General features: G+C 43.9%; 1 protein-coding gene across 1 annotated transcript in view; it reads right to left on the bottom strand.

The window, feature by feature from the left end:
* cfap54 (cilia and flagella associated 54) overlaps positions 1-21,659 on the bottom strand; it is a 300,159-nt gene that overhangs the window by 187,475 nt on the left and 91,025 nt on the right. The window contains exons 22-28 of the mRNA XM_078420057.1: positions 17,174-17,266; positions 16,826-17,011; positions 15,452-15,594; positions 11,840-11,987; positions 10,346-10,501; positions 7,398-7,517; positions 919-1,065 (exon numbers count right to left, since the gene is read on the bottom strand). Coding sequence (XP_078276183.1) covers positions 919-1,065; positions 7,398-7,517; positions 10,346-10,501; positions 11,840-11,987; positions 15,452-15,594; positions 16,826-17,011; positions 17,174-17,266 — 993 coding nt within the window. The remainder of the gene's footprint in view (positions 1-918; positions 1,066-7,397; positions 7,518-10,345; positions 10,502-11,839; positions 11,988-15,451; positions 15,595-16,825; positions 17,012-17,173; positions 17,267-21,659) is intronic.

The following is a 21,659-nucleotide window of genomic DNA, read 5'->3' as shown; positions in this document are numbered from 1 at the left end:
GACAGCAGCAGCGAGCGCTGGAGGGGGCAACCTGCCAGGGCCTGAGGGCAAAGGGCCCAGGGAGGAAGGGCTCGACAGCCTTGCAGGAGGAGGCAGAGAAAGAGGAGCAGAGTGTCGAGCCCGACGAGGAGGAGGAAGAGGAGCCGGGGAGGGGCCGATCGGCAGCGGAGGCCAATCAGCAGTGAGAGCTGGGCCGGGCGTTGGGAGCTGAGGCGGAGGATCAGGCCATGGCTCTGCTCAGCGGCCCCAGCCTTGGTGTTGAGTGCGGGCCAAGTGGAAACGGAGCCCAGCAGCCCGGCTGACGGAGATAGCGAGCGGGGAGAAGGGCTGGAGGGCCAGCAGGAGCGGCGAGGGGCCGAAGAGCTCCAGGAAGCGAGGCGCGGAGCAGGGGCGCCGAGGCTGGAGGAGCGAGGAGCGCAGAAACGGGGAGCGGTGTCGGGACCGGTAGGGAACTGGAGACGCGCTGATAAGCGAAGACGGGGGAAGCCAAGCTGCAGCACAGAACGTGTTAAAATCTCTTGGCGAGACGGATGTGGAGACCTCTAGCTTAAACCAAAGATAGATACAAAAAGCTGGAATAACTCAGCGGGTCTGGAGAAATGGAATAGGTGATGTTTCGGGTTGCATCTCGACCCAAAATGTCGCCTATTCCTTTTCTCCAGAGATGCTGTCTGACCCGCTGAGTTACTCCAGCTTTTTGTGTCCATCATCCTATTAATTATTGGACTTAACCTTCAGTGCCATTTAATGGGCAATGTAGAAAGTCATGACTAATGGAAAGATGGAAATCTGAGATTTCAGTTCATACTTTATTTTGCACAATGTCAGCATATAATAATCATTATCTTTTCACAAAATCTCACACTGATTAAAAATTTAATTTTTATTGCCAAGTAATTGTAACAAAAGAGCATGCACCTCTTTTCCTTGCGCTCGTTCAATATTTTCTTTACTTCCCAAAGCCTTTAGATCCACATTGGGCACACGGAGTGTTGAGAGCAGAGTCTCCTTTCCAATTTCCGCGACTTCTAATGCAAGATTGTATTCTTTCCAACATCGTAATACCTGCGTACAGTAATAGTTAAAATGTTTCAAATGTTTTCTAACTGTTCTGTTGCAGTTGTACGAGACATTGCTGAATTCACACGTGGAGTACGGTATTCATTTTTGGTCACTCTATGGTAGAAAAGAACCATTCATTAAACTGGATCGAGTGCAGAGAATATTTACGATAGTGTTGCCAGGCGTTTAAGTAAAATATTTAGTACCGCAAAGCCTAATGTGATGCTTGACGCGATATTTTACAACCTGGGCGATTGATGCAAACTCAGCAATGCGATGAACACATTGATCCATTTAAGTCGCCGTCCATGTGTATCACGTCTAGACCAAATAAAGTCGTTGTCTTTGTGTATTATGTGCAGACCTGATGATTAACAAATGTATCTAGTTAACATCATTATTTTGTGTCTACCTTCGATTTGAACCAGCATCTGCAGTTATTTTCCTACACACCATTCTAAATGCAGTCTTACCAACATCTTATACAAGGTATCACAAAAAGCTGGAGTAACTCAGCAGGTCAGGCAGCATCTCAGGAGAGAAGGAATGGGTGACGTTTCGGGTCGAGACCCTTCTTCAGACTGATGTCAGGGGAGGGGGCGGGACAAAGAAAGGATGTAGTTAGAGGCAGGAAGACAGTGGGAGAACTGGGAATGGGGAGGGGAAGAGAGGGACAGAGGAGCTATCTAAAGTTAGACAAATCAATGTTCATACCGCTGGGCTGCAAGCTGCCCAAGCGAAATATGAGGTGCTGTTCCTCCAATTTGCGGTGGGCCTCACTATGACAATGGAGGAGGCCCATGACAGAAAGGTCAGATTGGGAGTGGGAGGGGGAGTTGGAGTGCTGAGCCACCGGGAGATCAGGTTGGTTAAGGCGGACTGAGCGAAGGCGTTGAATGAAACGATCGCCGAGCCTTCGTGTGGTCTCGCCGATCTAGAGAAGTTGACATCTGGAACAGCGGATACAATAGAGGAGATAGTCCGCCTTAACCAATTTGTGATACCAGCTCTTTGTGATACCTTCGATTTGCACCAGCATCTGCAGTTATTTTCCTAAATATCTTATACAACTGCAACATGACCTCCCAACTTCTATGCTCAATACTCTGACTGATGTGCCAAAAGCCTTTTTGACCACCTTATCTACCTGCAACTCGACCTTCAAGGAGCCATGCACCTGCACTCCTAGATCCCTCTGCTTTACGACACTCCCCAGAGGCCTACTGTGTAGGTCCTGCCCTTGTTTGACATCCCAAAATGCAACACCTCGCACTTCTCTGTATTAAATTCCATCAATCATTCCTCTGCCCACCTGGCCAATTGATCCTGATCCTGCTGCAAACATTCACAACCATCTTCACTATCTGCAAAACCACTAACTTTTGTACCATCAGCAAACTTGCTAATATTGCCATGTATGTTCTCATCCAAATCATTGATGTAGATGACAAACAGTAATGGGCCCAGCACCGAACCCTGAAGCACACCACTAGTCACAGGCCTCCAGTCTGAGAAGCAACCTTCCACCATCACCCTCTGCTTCCTTCCATGGAGCCAATTTGCTATCCATTCAGCTATCTCTCCTCGGATCTCTTTCCTTATTCCTTGGAGCACAGGAGGCCAAAGTGTGATCTAATGGAGGTATATAAATGAGGGAAATAGATCGGGTGAATGTACGGACTCTTTTTTTTCCCAGGGTAGGAGAATCAAGAATTGGAGTGAATAGGTTTAAGGTGAGAGAGGAGAGATAGGAACCCAAGGGACAATGTTTTCGTACAGAGGGTGGTGTGTATATGACACAAGCTGCCAGATGTAGAAAATAGAAATATAGAAAAATAAGTGCAGGAGTAGGCCATTCGGCTCTTTGAGCCAGCACCACCTTTCAATATGATCATGGCCTTCTGTGGCGGAGAATTCCAGACTCACAACTCTCTGCGTGATTTCTTTTTTCCTCATCTCAGTCCTAAATAGCCTACCCCTTATTCTTAAACTGCGACCCCTGGTTCTGGGCTACCCCAACATCGGGAACATTTTTCCTGCATCTAGCCTGTCTAATCCTTCAAGAATTTTATATGTTTCTATAAGATCCCCTTTCATCCTTCTAAATTACAGTGAATACAAGCCCAGTCGACCCATTCTTTCATCATATGTCAGTCTCGCCATCCCGGGAATTAACCTGGTGAACCCTACGCTGCACTCCCTCAATAACAAGAATGTCCTTCCTCAAATTAGGAGACTAAAATTGCACAGAATACTCCAGGTGCGGTCTCACCAGGGCCCTGTACAACTGCAGTCGGACCTCCTTGCTCCTAAACTCAAATCCTCTCGCAATGAAGGCCAAGATGCCATCAACTTTCTTCACTGTCTGCTGCACCTGCAAGTAGTTGAGGCAGGTACAATTAAAACATTAAAAATACATTTGTATGGGTATATGGATGGGAAAGGTTTTGAGCGATATTAAACGTGGGCAAATGGGACTAGCCTGGATGGGGCATCTTGATCAGTGTGGTTGAGAAGGGACAAAGGATCTGTTTTCATAACATTTTTCATATATTCAAAAACGCTGTTTGAGGAAGAGAGTTCAACATTTAAGACTCGCTAAAATAATATATTTCACCTCATGTCTCTCTTAAATAGATCACCCCTTTTTTAAAAACAATGATCTCTAGATCCAGATTTTCCAACAGGATGGAATATCCTCACCAGAACCACTCTACACTTCACACTGCCTCGGCAAGGCAACCAGCATAATCAAGGACGAGTCTCATCTTGGTTATTCCCTCTTCTTCCCTCTCCCACTGGGCAAGAGGTACAGAAGTGTGAAAGCACATACCTTCTGATTCAGGAACAGTTTCTTCCCAACTGTTATCAGGCAACTGAACCATCCTTTCAACGAGAGCGGTCCTGAGCTACTATCTACCTCAATGGAGACCCTCAGACTATCTATGATCTGGCTTTACTGGACTTTACCTTGCACTAAATGTCATTCCCTTTATCCTGTATCTGTACACTGTGGATGGCTCGATGGTAATCATGTATGGTCTTTCTGATGACTGGTCAGCACACAATAAAAAGCTTTTCACTGTACCTCGATACACATAACAGTAAACTTAACTAAAACTATCAGGGCCCTGCGGTACTTTGTCACTACTCATTATTATCAAGTCATTACTTTTATCATTATCACTATTATCATCATCAAGTCACTGCTCATTCTTCTGAACTCCAGCAGACATCTAGTCCAACATTTCCTCCAAAGATAACTAGCCCGTTACATGAATTAGTCCAGTAAATGCAGGCGGTACAATGTCACAGTTCAGCACCAGAGAACCAGGTTCAATCCTGGTCTTGGATACAATCTGTGTGGAGTTGTATATTTTCCCAGTAACCACAAAGGTTTCCTTCAGATGCACCCACAACTCAAAGATGTTTAGGTTGGTAGATTAATTGGCCACCGTAAATTGCCAAGTGTAACGACGAATTACAGAAGGGATTTGGTGTAATTTGGAGACAATAAATATTAGGGAGTCAAATGGTTTGTTTTGATGTGGTAAATCTCTGTTACTAAATCTACTCTAACAGCTTTAAATGCATTAACGTCCATCCTTGAGGAGGCAAATGCGATAAAAAGCACACCAGTTTCAGTTGTACAGGGCATTGGTAAGGCCACATTTGGAGTATTGTGTTCAGTTTTGGTCATCCTGTCTAGGAAAAATGTTATTAGGCTGGAACGGATAAAGAAAAGACTTATGAGGATGTTACCATGACTCGAGGGCCTGAGGTAGAGAGGTTGGACAGGTGAAGACTTTATTTCGTGGAGCACAGGAGGATGAAGGTTGATTTTATTGAGGTGACAAGACCATGAGGGAATTAAATAGTGTAAATGCAGAGTTTTTTTACCCAGTAGCGGAATCAAGAAGATGATTTAATAGGAATCTGAGAAACAATTATTATTATTTTTTAATTTGCTGGAGTAACTCAGCGTTTCACCCTTTTGATTTCAGAACTACATAAATATTCTGAACTGAACATGACTTAATAGTATTAACAACTAAGAAAAACACTGTAGACAGACGCAATAAGCTGGAGTAACTCAGCGGGTCAGACAGCATTTCTGGAGAAAAGGAATAGGTGACGTTCCGGGTCGAGACCCTTCTTCAGAAGAAAAACATTGTATTTTGATACCAGCTGAGCAAATTGGCAATTGATGTAAAATACTGAAACGGAAAATATAATGAAGAATAAGAAATGTTCACAAACCATTTTTATGAATACCCAGATAAAAAATATTACCGAAACAGTAACAGATATTAGATCTCTGAAGTGCCGAGGGATCTGGTTGTCCTCGTGCGTGATTCACAAAAGGCAAATATTCAGGGAAAGTAAGCAATTCGGAAAGCTCGTTGAAGGTTATTGTTAATTTGATGGAAGTTAAATTCACAGTAAGGTCAGTAATGCTTCAGTAATATAGGGGATTGGTGACATTGTATCTGGTGTACTGTGTGTATTACCATGTATTAGTCTCCTCTTTTTAATGATATATGTTAATGCATTTGGAGTAATTCATGTAAGTTGGGAGGCATCTTTTGAACATGGTCATAAATCGTGGCAAACAGCCAGCCAACAATGAGTTTCATTGGAAAATGGTAAAAATCCTCCCATCCATTTGGGGAGCACAGGTTCACACAGTGTGCCCATGTGATAATCTGCCATTTACTCTGCAGGTGCCCAGTCTGAAACATTTGAGGTGAGGCGCATGGATATCGGGAATGCAGAAACAACAATACTTCATTTGAGAGATGGGAGTATACATGCCCAACAAAAACAGAACATTGAAAACATATGAAGGCACAGCCAGAGATAATTAAATAAAATAGCTAATGCATATTCTAAATTAGAGCTTCAATTAAGCAGTGCAGATGCGATTAGGAAATTGTGTGGTGATTAAAATGAATCGAGTGGGTGAAATCACATCAAATGGAATTGATTGGGGCAAAAGCTCCAGATGCTGGGAATCCAAAATAAAAACAGAAAATGTTGGAAGCCCTGAACAGCATCCGTGGGAGAGAAACACAAACACTTCTTTGAACTAAAATTTATTTTGGATGTTAGAGATACAGCACGGAAACAGGCCTTTCGGTCCACCAAGTCCGTGCTGACAAACCATCACCCTCGTCTAGCGCTGTCCTGCACACCAAGGATAATGTACAAATTTACCAAAGCATATTAACCCACAAACCTGTACACCTTTAGAGTGTGGGAAGAAACTGGAGCACCCGGAGAAAATGCATGTGGTCACAGGGAGACCATACAAATTCCAGACAGACAGCACCTGTAGCCAGGATCTCTGGCGCAGAAAGGCAGCAACTCTACCTCTGCCCCATTGTGCCGCCACCAAAGTGGAACTGAAGTGGACCAAAGGATTTGGATGCCAAGAATGACGAATCAGAGTTTATAGAAGAGAAGTTGGTTTAAGAAGAGAGTTTATAGGGAGAAGTTGGGCACAAGTTACTGATTGTGGATGATCAGCCATGATCACAATGAATGGCGGTGCTGGCTCGAAGGGCCGAATGGCTTCCTCCTGCACCTATTTTCTATGATTCTATGTTTCTATATCACAGTATAATTAACAAAACTCAAGTTTGGATGAGGAATGGTTGATGGAACTTAATACAGAGAGATGCGAGGAGTTGCATTTTGGGAGCACTAACATGTAGAAGAGAAGTTGGGAGGTCATGTTGTAGTTGTATAAGACGTTGGTGAGACCACATTTAGAGTATTGTGTTCTGTTCTGGGCACTGTGTTATAGGAAAAGTGTCATCAAACAGAGAAAATTTACAAGGATGTTGGCAGGACTAGAGGGCCTGGCAATAGGGAGAGGATGAGCAGGCTAGGATTTTATTCCTTGGATGAGGAGTGATCTGATAGAAGTGTACGAATTAATGAGAGGAATAGATCGTGTTGAAGCACACAATCTCTTGCTCAGAGTAAGAAACTGAAAAACCAATGGACACAGGTTTAAGGTTAAGGGGAAAAAATTTAATAGGAACCTGAAGTACAACTTTTTCACGCAAAGGACAGTGGGTGTATAGAATGAGCTGCCAGAGGAAGTAGGTGAGGCAGGGCCTATCGCAACGTTTAAGAAACATTTAGACAGGTACATGGCAGGACAGGTTTAGAGGTACATGGGCTGAATGCAGGCAGGTGGGACTAGTGTAGCTGGGACATGTTGACTGGTGTGAGCAAGTTGGGCTGAAGGCTCTGTTTCCACACTGTCAGACACTATGACTCGATGGTAGATTTTCTGAACAGAAGATAAAATACAAATACTGTACCTTTGCCAAGTAATACGTGATACAAGCGATCATATGCTGCACACTTTCAGTGACTCCAGCTGCTTTTTTCTGTTTGTAAGCAACGACCTCTTGCAGGATACAGAGGCATTTTATGAGAATCTGTCACACAATTATTAAATGCGGTCATTCCTTTTTGTACCATTGCATGGGGAATCTCATGAACCACTGTAACTATCAAAGCTTTAGTCTGAGTAAGTCATGAGTACATTGTAGAATGCCGCTTCCCCGATTAAGGGAAATATATCACCATGCTGTTTCAGAAATAGATAAACTTTTAAATTGAAAATGACCAAAAATGAATTACAACAAAGAAATAAAAAGCTATATTTTGACGCTTATTGTGAAAAATGTTAATGAATGAGAACTGAAATGAATAATAAGGGGGCAGAGGGGGGGGGGGAACGGAGAGGTGGGGCAGAGAGGGGTGCAGAGAGGGGGGGGCAGAGATGGGGGGGCAGAGATGGAGAGGCAGAGAGGGGGGGGCAGAGAGGGAGGGGGGCAGAGAGGGGGGGCAGAGAGGGGGGGCAGAGAGGGGGACAGAGAGGGGGACAGAGAGGGGGGCAGAGAGGGGGGGGCAGAGAGGGGGGGCAGAGAGGGGGGGCAGAGGGGGGGGGAGAGAGGGGGGGCAGAGAGGGGGGGCAGAGAGGGGGGGACAGAGAGGGGGGGACAGAGAGGGGGGGCAGAGAGGGGGGGCAGAGAGGGGGGACAGAGAGGGGGGGACAGAGAGGGGGGGCAGAGAGGGGGGGACAGAGAGGGGGGGACAGAGAGGGGGGACAGAGAGGGGGACAGAGAGGGGGGACAGAGAGGGGGGGACAGAGAGGGGGGGGCAGAGAGGGGGGCAGAGAGGGGGGGGCAGAGAGGGGGAACAGAGAGGGGGGGCAGAGAGGGGGGGCAGAGAGGGGGGCAGAGAGTGGGGGGACAGAGAGGGGGGACAGAGAGGGGGGGGCAGATAGGGGGGGACAGAGAGGGGGGGACTGAGAGGGGGGCAGAGAGGGGGGGCAGAGAGGGGGGGACAGAGAGGGGGGGGACAGAGAGGGGGGACAGATAGGGGGGACAGATAGGGGGGACAGATAGGGGGGGACAGATAGGGGGGGACAGATAGGGGGGGACAGATAGGGGGGGACAGATAGGGGGGGACAGATAGGGGGGGACAGATAGGGGGGGACAGATAGGGGGGTCCAGATAGGGGGGTCCAGATAGGGGGGTCCAGATAGGGGGGTCCAGATAGGGGGGGACAGATAGGGGGGACAGATAGGGGGGGGACAGATAGGGGGGGACAGATAGGGGGGGACAGATAGGGGGGGGACAGATAGGGGGGACAGATAGGGGGGACAGATAGGGGGGGACAGATAGGGGGACAGATTAGGGGGGGACAGATAGGGGGGGACAGATAGGGGGGGACAGATAGGGGGGGACAGATAGGGGGGGACAGATGGGGGGGACAGATGGGGGGACAGATAGGGGGGACAGATAGGGGGGGGACAGATAGGGGGGGCAGCTAGGGGGGGGCAGATAGGGGGGGACAGATAGGGGGGGACAGATAGGGGGGGACAGATAGGGGGGGACAGATAGGGGGGGACAGATGGGGGGGACAGATAGGGGGGGACAGATAGGTGGGGACAGATAGGGGGGACAGATAGGGGGGACAGATAGGGGGGGACAGATAGGGGGGGACAGATAGGGGGGGACAGATAGGGGGGACAGATAGGGGGGGACAGATAGGGGGGGACAGATAGGGGGGGACAGATAGGGGGGGACAGATAGGGGGGGACAGATAGGGGGGACAGATAGGGGGGGACAGATAGGGGGGACAGATAGGAGGGGACAGATAGGGGGGGACAGATAGGGGGGGACAGATAGGGGGGGACAGATAGGGGGGGACAGATGGGGGGGACAGATAGGGGGGGACAGATAGGGGGGGACAGATAGGGGGGGACAGATAGGGGGGGACAGATAGGGAGGGACAGAGGAGTGAGGCATCATGGATGTGAGATGCAGCTGAGGGAACGAACAGAGTCAAGATTAGTAGAAATAAGTTTGGAAAAGCAAGAGCAAGCAGAAATAATAGAAATACTAGTGGATCTTGTGAAGAAGGTAGTAGTGGGATCCCTGAGGATGGGAAACAATAAGACTCTCAGCAATGAAAATCAGTTATCTGGAGGAAACTTTGTCCTTCCAGCATTCTCGGGATTTATTGTAGGTAATTTTATAATTTTAAAAAAACTTTCAATCGGTTTACCAAAGTTGTGCCAACAGACAGAAAACGTCTCTACTCTTTCATTCCTTGATGCCATGTTTGACTGGACCACACAGTTCCACTCGCCTCATCATGACAAAGGTAGAAAGTACTGAAATATTTTTGAGGATTATCATGAGCAATGCCCATCAGGAAATACTGAACAGCTCATTGCCTTAAAAGGGAAAACGAAGAGACAAATTAATCCGCCTTTAAAATTATTTAAGGGTTGAAAGGCGACAAAAAAAGATGATTCCATTTATGGGGGTGGGGGTGAGCATGACCCCCACAATGTGATACATAAATATCTATAAATAATTACATATAAATATATATGTAATATATAAAATAAACAAATATGTTAAAATATAATACATATACAATAATCATTAATAACTCATGAGAAATACAGATGACATATAGTTATGCCAAAGACCATTTTACCATTTAAATAAAAGCTAGGCAAACACAGCGAGGAGAAAGAAACAGAAAGTCCTGGTAATAAGAATAGTAGAAAGTGGTGGGGAAGACTCTTCCAGAGCACGAACAGCAGCAGACTCAACGTGCCAAATGTCATGTTTCTATGCTGTATATTCTATATTGTTTCTACTGCCTTTGAATAACCACGCAATTTGGACATGAGGTAAGTAACAGAGAAACAGGCTGTGCTGTTGTTCTCATGCATTCTGACCTGCACAACTGGAGCTGAAGGAATCCTGTGAAAGATCATGGGTGCCAGAAGCCCATAGCACTGGGCAACAGCTTGCAGTGCTTGATTGCTATCATTGATCCAGCCAGCAAGATCAATAGCCACCATCACCTTTGCACACTTAGCCAGCCTACTTAGCTGTGAATTAAAAAAACAGGTTATTGATTAATGGAGCAGTGTACATTGAACACAAATGTGCTTCAAATAAATATACGACAGTCCAGATAAAAATTTATGATTTCAGTATTCACCTGGTTTGCTTCATTTCCATTTTTTTTTAGTTTAGTTTCGAGATACAGCGCCGAAATGGGCCATTCAGTCCACTGAGTCCGCACCGACCAACAATCCCCACACACTATGCTACCCACACTGGGGACAATTTACAATTATACCAAGGCAATTAACCTACAAATCTGTACGTCTTTGGAGTGTGGGAGGAAACTGGAGCACCCGGAGAAAACCCACGCAGGTCACGAGGAGAACGCACAAACTCCGCACAGACAGCCAGCCGGGTCTCTGGTGCTGTAAGGCAGCAACTCTACCACTGCGCCACCATGCGACCCTATTATACATTCTGATCGTACGAAGGAGGAATAGATTTTGTGGGATAAGGATTGCAAAGTTATCAGTATTCGCTCATTACACAGTGCAGCAAACAGCAAATTAGATTTTCATGCATACATTTTTTTTAAACTGCAAATTTTTGGGAAGCAAAAACCGCATAGGTGCATATGAACATTGAAAATCCAAAACTGCTGAGCGGCAAAATACCTTTAATTCACCCACAGAACTCTGTGCCAGTGCCAATGGAATATGTTTTTAGAACTTGAGATGTTTTAGTTTATCATTTACAGGGCAGCATAGTGGCGCAGGTGATAGAGCCACTGCCTCAGAGTGCCAGAGACCCAGGTTCAATCCTGACCTCGGGTGTTGTCTGTGTGAAGTTTGCATGGTCTCCCTGTGACAGCATGTGTTTCTTCCGGGTTGTCCGGATCCCTCCCACATCTCAAAGATGTGCCAGTTTGTAAGTTAACTGGCCTCTGTAAATTGCTCTGAGTATGCAAGGAGTGGATGAGAAAGTGGAATAACATAGAACTAGTATGAACAGGTGATCGATGGTGGTGTGGACTCAGTAGGCCAAGGGCCTGTTTTCATGCTGTATCTCAAAACTAAAAGCTAAAATTAAACATCATTGTGTCTTTGGTACAAATATTGTTTTGGTTCAAGTCAAGTCACAATATACAATGCAATATATAAAGCACTGTAAGATCAATATCAAAATGGTGGACATCATCAAAGCCATTCACTTTACAACTCTATTCTAAATTTTCTTCATCTAAAGAAAATCAGCCAGTGAACATTACTTAACTAACTAAATTAGCACTAAAATAGTATTTCATATTTTGAATTGTGCACCGATAACATAAATGCATAATGTACAATCTATACTGTTGTCAATTTTACTTTGGAACATACTTGTCCTTTGTAGAGTGGTCCATTATCACAGACGGAGTCACAGAAAGCTGCGTCTTCCTTGCAATTAATATCAGATTCAATGAAGATGTTGCTCAGAAAGCTTCGCAGAAGAATGGGGGATGCCAGAGATATAGCAAAATTGTCTAACCTATAAACCAACAAACATGGGCATGCTTATTGTGATGGCAAGCAATTACTAACTTCCATATTTTCATCCAAAATAATGTTTACTGTGAGAAACTTCAACACATTTGCAATACAAAGGAACATATGTGTTAGGAGCAGAAGTAGGTAACTTGCCCCCTCATGCCTGCTTCAACAGAGTCCTTAAACCTTACAGATACAGTGTGGAAACAAGCCCTTCGGCCAAAAGACACAGCAGCATAATCAAGGACGAGTCGCACCCTGGCCACTCCCTCTTCTCCCCTCTGGGAAAAGGTATAGAAGTGTGAAAATGCACACCTCCAGAATCAGGGACTTTCTTCCCAACTGTTATCAGGCAACTGATTCATCCTACCACAACCAGAGAGCAGTCCTGAACTACTATCTACCTCATTGGTGATGCTCGGACTATCCTTGATCGGACTTTGCTGGCTTTACCTTGCACTAAACGTTATTCCTTTATCACGTATCTACACACTGCAAATAGCTCAATTGTAATTGTGTATGGTCTTTTCGCTGACTGGATAGCACGCAACATACTGTAAGCTTTTCATCATACCTCGGTACACGTGACAATAAACTAAACTGAAACTGAACTGGTTCATAAATTTGCAGATGACACCAACATTGGCAATATTGAGGATAGTGAAGAAGGTTAACTAAGACTACGACAGTACATGGAAAGTGGCAACAGACGTAGACAGGATAGTGAAGGCAGCGGTTGGAATCCTTTGACTTCATCACAGGGCAATGAGTAGACGAGTTGGGGTGTATGTTACATTTTATAAGTCTTTGGTGACACCGTATTTCGACTTTAGTGTGCATTTCTGGTTCTGCTCTAGTAAGAGCTACCTCTACGGGTGCTGTCTGTATGGAGTTTGTACGTTAGCCCCGTGACTTGCGTGGGTTTTCGCCAAGATGTTTGCTTTCCTCCCACATGCCAAAGACGTGCAGGTTTGTAGGTTAATTAGCTTGGTAAAATGTAAATTGTCCCTTGTGAGTGTAAGATCGTGTTAATGTGCGGGGATTGCTGGTCGGTGCGGACCCGGTGGGCCGAGGGGCCTGTTTCTGCGCTGTATCTCTAAACTAAACTAAAAAAGAATGTCATTATTGGAAAGGGTGCGGAAAAGATTTACCAAGATGTTACTAGGACCAGAGGGCTTGAGTTAAAAGGAGAGGCTGCCTAGGCTAGGACTTTTTTCCTGGAGCAGAGAAAGACCTTAAAGAGGAAAATAAAATCACGATGAGCACAGATATGACAAATGATCACAGTGTTTTTCACAGTGTCTAAGTCTAGAGGGCATAGGTTGAAGGTGAGAGGGGAAAGATTGAAAGAGGGGCTGAGGGATAACATTTTCACACGGAGTGTGTGTGTCTACGGAGCAAGCTGCCAGAGGACGCTGTTGAGTCAGATACAATTACAACATTTAAAAGACATTTGGACCCTAGCATGGATAGGTAAAGTTTAGAGGAATACTAGACCAAGTGGACCCGTTGGGCCCATTCCTCGTACACAGAAGGGGAGAGGGTGCCACTCACCTCAGCCCTGTGGTGCCAGCGCTGCAGCCAGAGCGAGCTGTGGAGCCAAAGCCTCTCCTGTATTGGTCGAGCACCCTCACAAACCCCCCCCACTCAATCCTCCTTATATTCCCCCCCCACTCCATCCCCCCCTACCCCACCCCCACTTCCCCCTCCTCTCACGCCACCCCTACTCCCCCCCCACTACTCCATCCCTACTCGCTCCTCCCCCCACCCCCACTCGCCCCTTCCCTCCCCTCCCCCCTCCCCACATTTTATTTTATAAAATAAACACCCACACCAGGGGCAATTCAGAGTAGCCAATTAACTGGCCAACCTGCACGTCTTTGAGGATATCAGACAAAACTCAAGCAAATCGGGAAAACCATATGGTCAAGGGGAGAACATGTGAAGTCCACAAAGGCAGGATCATACCGAGGTTACTGAGGTTGTGAGACAGAAATACTAGCCACTGGAGCACGATGCCATCTATCAGGAAAAGTACTCCTAATATTTAGTACCTGGGTCATTTTACTGCATAGGAAAAAAACTGCAGATGCTGGTTAAAATCTCAGGTAGACACAAAATGCTGGAGTAACTCAGCGGGTCAGGCAGCATCTCGGGAGAGAAGGAATGGGTGACGTTTCGGGTCGAGACCCTTCTTCAGACTGATGTCAGGGGGGCGGGACAAAGGAAGGATATAGGTGGAGACAGGAAGATAGAGGAAGGGGGAGGGGAAGAGAGGGACATAGGAACTATCTAAAGTTGGAGAAGTCGATGTTCATACCGCTGGGCTGCAAGCTGCCCAAGCGAAATATGAGGTGCTGTTCCTCCAATTTCCGGTGGGACTCACTATGGCACTGGAGGAGGCCCATGACAGAAAGGTCAGACTGGGAGTGGGAGGGGGAGTTGAAGTGCTCGGCCACCGGGAGATCAGGTTGGTTAAGGCGGACTGAGCGAAGGTGTTGAGCAAAACGATCGCCGAGCCTGCGTTTGGTTTCGCCGATGTAAAGAAGATGACATCTAGAGCAGTGGATACAATAGATAAGGTTGGAGGAGGTGCAGGTGAACCTCTGTCTCACCTGGAAAGACTGTTGGTCCTTGGATGGAATTGAGGGGGGGGGTAAAGGGACAGGTGTTGCATCTCCTGCTGTTGCAGGGGAAAGTGCCCGGGGATGGGGTGGTTTGGGTAGGAAGGGACGAGTGGACCAGGGAGTTACGGAGGGAGCGGTCTCTGCGGAACGCAGAAAGGGGAGGGGATGGGAAGATGTGGCCAGTAGTGGGGTCCCGTTGTAGGTGACGGAAATGTTGGCGGATGATTAGTTGGATACGCTGGTTGGTGGGGTGGAAGGTGAGAATGAGGGGGATTCTGTCCTTGTTACAAATGAGGGGAGGGGGAGCAAGAGCAGAGCTGCGGGATGTAGAAGAAGCCCTAGTGAGAGCCTCATCTATAATGGAAGAGGGGAAGCCCCGTTTCCTGACGAATGAGGACATCTCTGATGCCCTAGTGTGAAACACCTCACCCCGGGCACAGATGCGGCGTAGACGGAGGAATTGGTAGTAGGGGATAGAATTTGTGCAGGAAACACGGTGGGAAGAAGTGTAGTCCAGATAGCTGTACGAGTCAGTGGGTTTATAGTAGATGTCAGTCACTAGTATATCTCCTGTGATGGAGATGGTGAGGTCCAGAAACGGTAGGGAGATGTCGGAGATAGTCCAAGTATATTTAAGAGCATGGTTTAAAATTTTCCTACACTATCCAGAATTTTTACACAGATATTTAGAAGTGGGTACATTTATTTGGTTTAAAATCTTACAGCTTTGGATGAGTTAACAAAATAATGCCTCTAAAGAAGGCAAATGACACTAAAATACACCTTAAATTTAACGAGATGCAATGAAGAAACAATAAAGGAATTTGCAAAGTTGTACCTTTTCTGAGTGATCTGCCATTCAGTTTTATTAGATTTATACCATGGATCCGGTCTAAGTGAAGATACGTCTGAGACAAAGTGATCCCACAGCACTGAGAAAGCAACCTTTGCCACTGGATAATGTCCCAACTGATATGCAGCCTAAATAAAATAATTGCCTGTTAGAACTCTCAAAATTGCATGATTATACTCTTATGAGCAATGTAAAAATACTCTCAATTAATTGCATGCAGCATACTTATATCATGTTGGTGTAAATTTAGCAATATTTGAAAGGTTTACCAAATTGAGAGACATAATCATGAGGGACACAGATCAGATATGTGGTATGAAGACGTTCCTCTTTGCAGAGTTATATAGTCATAGAATAATATAGGATGGAAAAAGCTTCTTTGGATGTCTAAAACTATGTTCAAGATTCAAGAGATTCAAGATTCAAGATAGCTTTATTGTCATCCAAATTGGACAAAATTCAGTCACCCACAGTCCAACAACAAAAGCATCAAAATAGGCATTAAAATTACACAACTCCCAAAACACACAAAAGAAACATCCATTAAGAAAACATCCATCACAGTGAGTCTCCTCCAGTCCTCTCCTCACTGTGATGGAAGGCCACAATGTCTTTTCCCTTCTCCTGCTGTCCTCTCCCGCGGTCAGGTTGTTGTGGTTGCAGGCCACGCCGGACGATCTGCAGCGGGCCGAGCCTAAGGCGAGTCGCAGCCGTAGATGCTGTGAGATTTAAAGGGGGTCGGAGGAGGAAGCAGAGAATGGTTGGAATCTGGAACACACCGAGTGGTGGAGGCAAGTACTCTCACAATATTTAATTAAGCGCCTGAATCAGCAAGGCATTCAAAGCTGTGGACCGAGTAGAAGTAAATGGCATTCTTGCCATTAGATGGTTACTTGATGGTTTTACATGGACTAGGTGGACCAAAGGGCCTATTTCCGTGATCAGGCAATAATTTTATTCAAATATATTTTGATATTGTGCAATAGTACAAAATAATTGATCGTGATTAGCAGACCATTGTTCAATTCACCTCCTCCATCCCTGTGGAGGCCGTCAATGGACAGTTTGAAGGCAGAGATAGATAGATTTTTGATTAGTATGGCTATCAATGGTTATGGGGAGAAGGCAAGAGAATGGGGTTAGGAGGGAGAGATAGATCAGCCATGATTGAATGGCAGAGTAGACTTGATAGGCCAAATGGCCTTATTATGCTCTTATCACTTATGACCCCAAATAACTTCAATAGCAATGAAATATTAGAGAGAGGGCTAAAGTGAAGTGCTATAATGTTACCATTTATCTATAATAATAATAATACTAAAGAAAGTCACCCGCATTCGGCTAAGAGAGAAGTTTTACCTTGCAAAGGTGGGACCATGTGGTAAAAAGGGGAAGTGGATGATATGCTAGAATTGGCTTAGTGGTCTCTCCGATTCCTTTCCCAATGATTTTTCCATCTTTTGAATAACCAGCGACAGCAAAAATGTAGTATTCATTAGGTTTGAGGCCTTTTACCTCCAGTAAACACTCTTCAGAGGCGGGCACCTTTTGATAAAAGGAAAATGTATTTTGCAATATTTAACACTATATTGTTTCACACAATTTAGCAAATAAAATATAGATCATCAAAAAGGATAATAAAAATGAATAAGTGGAAATTGCATGACTCGCGGGCATAGCATGATCACCCATGCTTTTGCTATGTACCTCTCGTCCTGTACCGTGAAGGTGTAAATCCATCAGCCTGACTTTAAAAATTGATCCTGTTGCACTTCGACCAAATATCTGATACCAGCAAACCTCAATAAAAAGAAAGAAAATGTTTTCTTTCAATACTTAGAAATGTAAACATACAATCAATAATTAAGTTGTGATTCCAAGCTATTGGACTTGCTACATAGCATTGCACTGCCACAACATAAAACTAGATAATAGAGTTTCACAAAGAGTTCAGTTTAGTTTATTGTCACGTGTAGTGAGGTACAGTGAAAAGATTTTGTTGCGTGCTAAACAGTCAGCACAAGAATGTGGTTGAATAAGGTTGAATGGCCATTGCACCCTAGAAGGATGAGGGGGGATCTTATTGAAACATATAAGATAATTAGGGGATTGGACACATTAGAGGCAGATAACATGTTCCCAATGTTGGGGGAGTCCAGAACAAGGGGCCACAGTTTGAGAATAAGGGGTAGGCCATTTAGAACGGAGATGAGGAAGAACTTTTTCAGTCAGAGGGTGGTGAAGGTGTGGAATTCTCTGCCTCAGAAGGCAGTGGAGGCCAGTTCGTTGGATGCTTTCAAGAGAGAGCTGGATAGAGCTCTTAAGGATAGCGGAGTGAGGGGGTATGGGGAGAAGGCAGGAACGGGGTACTGATTGATAGTGATCAGCCATGATCGCATTGAATGGCGGTGCTGGCTCGAAGGGCTGAATGGCCTACTCCTGCACCTATTGTCTATTGTCTATTGTCTATTGTCTATTGTCTATTGCACAGAACACTGCATCAAAAATTCCTTCAACAACGAGATCACATTCACATCAATCTTCCCAAATGCCTAGTCAGTGGTTTTGGATTTTGATATAATTAGGCAGGACACTTCAGAATGTTCAATGTCCATTATGTTCAATTCAGCAGTTATTTAAAAATAAATAAAAAATCTGTATTAAAAAAAAAACAATACCAAAATATAAAAATCTGGATGAAAGTGTTTGGCATGCGGCTAAGTTATCTAACACCATCTCACAGAGCTTTCTTGAGGTTTTGTCCTCAGACTTGCTCCCGTTCCTTTGATAAGGTCCCACATGGGAGATTGGTGAGCAAAATTAGAGCACATGGAATTGGGGGTAGGGTGTTGACATGGATAGAGAATTGGTTGGCAGACAGGAAGCAAAGAGTAGGAGTAAATGGGTCCTTTTCAGAATGGCAGGCAGTGGCGAGTGGAGTGCCGCAAGGCTCGGTGTTGGGGCCGCGACTGTTTACCATATATATTAATGATTTGGATGAAGGAATTAGAAGTAACACTAGCAAGTTTGCGGAAGACACAAAGCTGGGTGGTAGTGTAAACTGCAAAGAGGATGTTAGGAGGTTGCAGGGTGACCTGGACAGATTGAGTGAGTGGGCAGATGCGTGGCAGATGCAGTATAATATAGATAAATGTGAGATTATCCACTTTGGCGGCAACAACAAGGACGCAGATTATTATCTCAATGGTGTCAGGTTAGGTAAGGGGGAAGTGCAGCGAGACCTAAGTGTCCTTGTACACCAGTCACTGAAATTTGGCGTGCAGCTACAGCAGGCAGTGAAGAAAGCTAATGGCATGTGCCATTCATAACGAGAGGATTTCTGTACAGGAGTAAGGAGATTCTTCTGCAGTTGTATAGGGCCCTGGTAAGACCACATCTGGAGTATTGTGTACAGTTTTGGTCTCCTAATTTGAGGAAGGACATCCTTGTAATTGAGGCAGCGCAGCATAGGTTCACGAGATTGATCCCTGGGATGGCAGGACTGTCATATGAGGAAAGATTGAAAAGACTAGGCTTGTATTCACTGGAGTTTAGAAGGATGAGAGGGGATCTTATAGAGACAAATAAAATTATAAAAGGACTGGACAAGCTAGATGTAGGAAAAATGTTCCCAATGTTGGGCGAGTCCAGAACCAGGGGCCACAGTCTTAGAATTAAGGGGAGGCCATTTAAAACTGAGGTGAGAAGGAACTTTTTCACCCAGTGAGTTGTGAATTTGTATGGTCTGTGTGGAATTCTCTGCCACAGAGGGCAGTGGAAGCCAAATCACTGGATGGATTTAAGAGAGAGTTAGATGGAGCTCCAGGGGCTAGTGGAATCAAGGGAGATGGGGAGAAGGCAGCCACGGGTTACTGATTGTGGATGGTCAGCCATGATCACAATGAATGGCTGGCTCGAAGGGCCGAATGGCCTCCTCCTTTTTCTGTTTCTATGTAAGCTGGAACGTTATAAAGTTGTAACATCATTTTATTTATTTTTTATTTTTCTGGTCAATACAATACAATAGATTGACCATACAGTTGTGAAAGTTAAATAGCACAAAATCATTGTATCAAAAATAAAACAATATAATCACATATGTTTTCTGACCGAAACAAAGGGTAGGCAGAAGCCAAAGCTTATTGTGCCTACCCTTAATACTTAACAAAATATAATTTAAAAAACGCATCATAAGTCAGAAGCAGATAAACAAGGCATAGAAAGAAACACAAATATAGTCAAGAACCATAATTTCTGTCATGTCAGTCATTTCTCAGTGCCAATCACATATTTTGTATCTTTCAAATATAATATTTTTAAACGTTTTCTTGAATTTACACATTACTACTCTTTTAATTCATTGTTGCAACTATTCCATAAATTGACCCCTTTAACATCTATTTTTCACATTTGTCCTTACCCTCTTTTTTTTCAAACATATAATTTCCCCTGAGTGGATACCTGCTCTCCCTTACTGGAAACAAACCTTGGATACAGTCAGGAAGTGTTCTTTCTTTTGCTCTAAACATTATTTGTAGAGTATTAAACTCTCGTAGGTCCATAAAGTTTAGGGCATATGATTTCATAAATAATGGGGGTTGGTTGAGTCATTTTAACTAGCCTTATTGACAATTCTTATCACTCTTTTTTGCAATATAAAGATTGAATTAGTGCTAGTTTTGTAGGTGTTTCCCCATACTTCCACACAGTATGTCATATATGGAATAATGAATGAGCAATATAAAGTAAATAGTGAATTTTGATTCAAGATGGCCTTAGTTTTTGTGCAGTATTGCAATGGATTTAGACAGTTTTGATTTGATATGTTTTATGTGAGGTTTTCAACAGAGTTTATGATCTATTATCACTCCCTAGAATTTATTTTCATACACACTTTCAATTTCTAGATCATTAATCATAAGTGTTACCTCCAAATTTATTTTTCAATTTCCAAACACAATAAATTGTGTTTTACTTAGAATTAATGACAATTTATTAGTATCAAACCACTTCTTTAGGGTTTCCAATTCCCCTTTAACTGTGTCCAAAAGTTGCTGCATGTTTTTTCTTGAACAAAATAAATTTGTGTCATCCACAAATATAACTAAATGTAACAAATTTGACACCTTACAAATATCATTTATATAGAGTAAAAATTGCTTTGAACCCAGCACCGAGCCTTGCGGAACCCCACAGGTAACCTTCATAAGTTCTGAATCAAAATTATTTACTTGAACATACTGATATCTGTTTTCAAGATAGCTTCTCAACCAGGAGTATGTAACTCCTCCAAACCACGATCTATGGTATCAAATGCTTTTTTGGGATCTATAAATACTCCCACAGTATATTCTTTATTATCAATTGCAGTTGAAATATTCTCTACTAGTTCCATTAGCGCTAGTGAGGTTAGCTCGAAATCCATACTGGTGATCACTTAGCATGTTATGTTTATCAATAAAGTTTTCAAGTCTTTGTACAAATAATTTTTCTAATATTTTTGACAATTGGGGAAGCAGAATTATATTCTGCATTCTGGTACTTTTCTCTTTGCACTACCTTTTGTCCATGTGTAGGGCGTGATTGTATCATGTCGAGTATGATTTGATTGGATAGAATGCAAACAGGTTTATCACAGCATCTCGGAATGTGACAACAGTAAGCCAATACCAAAATGTATTGAGTCTCATTTATTCAAAATAATTACAATTTGAACAAGATCATCCTTTCACTCCTAAAAGTATGCTGACAAGTACCCCTGATCTATATATGATAACTTCCATAGAACACTGCAAGAATTAGTCATCTGAAATTACAAAATGTTGTGTCAACTACAGTCATTCTTCCTTATAAACTATTCCAGCTTTTATTCAACAGTAAAACATTAAAGCATAAATGATTCATGGAGTTTGAGGTTTCCAGAACACAGCAGAGTGACCTACCTCCCCTAGATATCTAATCCACCTATTTCAAAACTATGTAACTAATTTCTGTAGTTATGAATTACAATTAAAATAACTAAAGTAACAAAAAGTACGCTTATGGTTATGTTTTTTTAATCATTTTATCCCCTTTGATCAAACTCAAAGGGTGCTAGAATGCAATCAAAATTATTATAAAATCACACAATTACTCTATGATATCCTTTTTTCAACTAATAATATATTATAATCAGGACACAATCTTAAAAAAA

The sequence above is a fragment of the Rhinoraja longicauda genome, chromosome 23 (assembly GCF_053455715.1).
Source record: "Rhinoraja longicauda isolate Sanriku21f chromosome 23, sRhiLon1.1, whole genome shotgun sequence".
NCBI lineage: Eukaryota > Metazoa > Chordata > Chondrichthyes > Rajiformes > Arhynchobatidae > Rhinoraja > Rhinoraja longicauda.
This window is presented reverse-complemented; position numbering and strand designations above follow the sequence as displayed.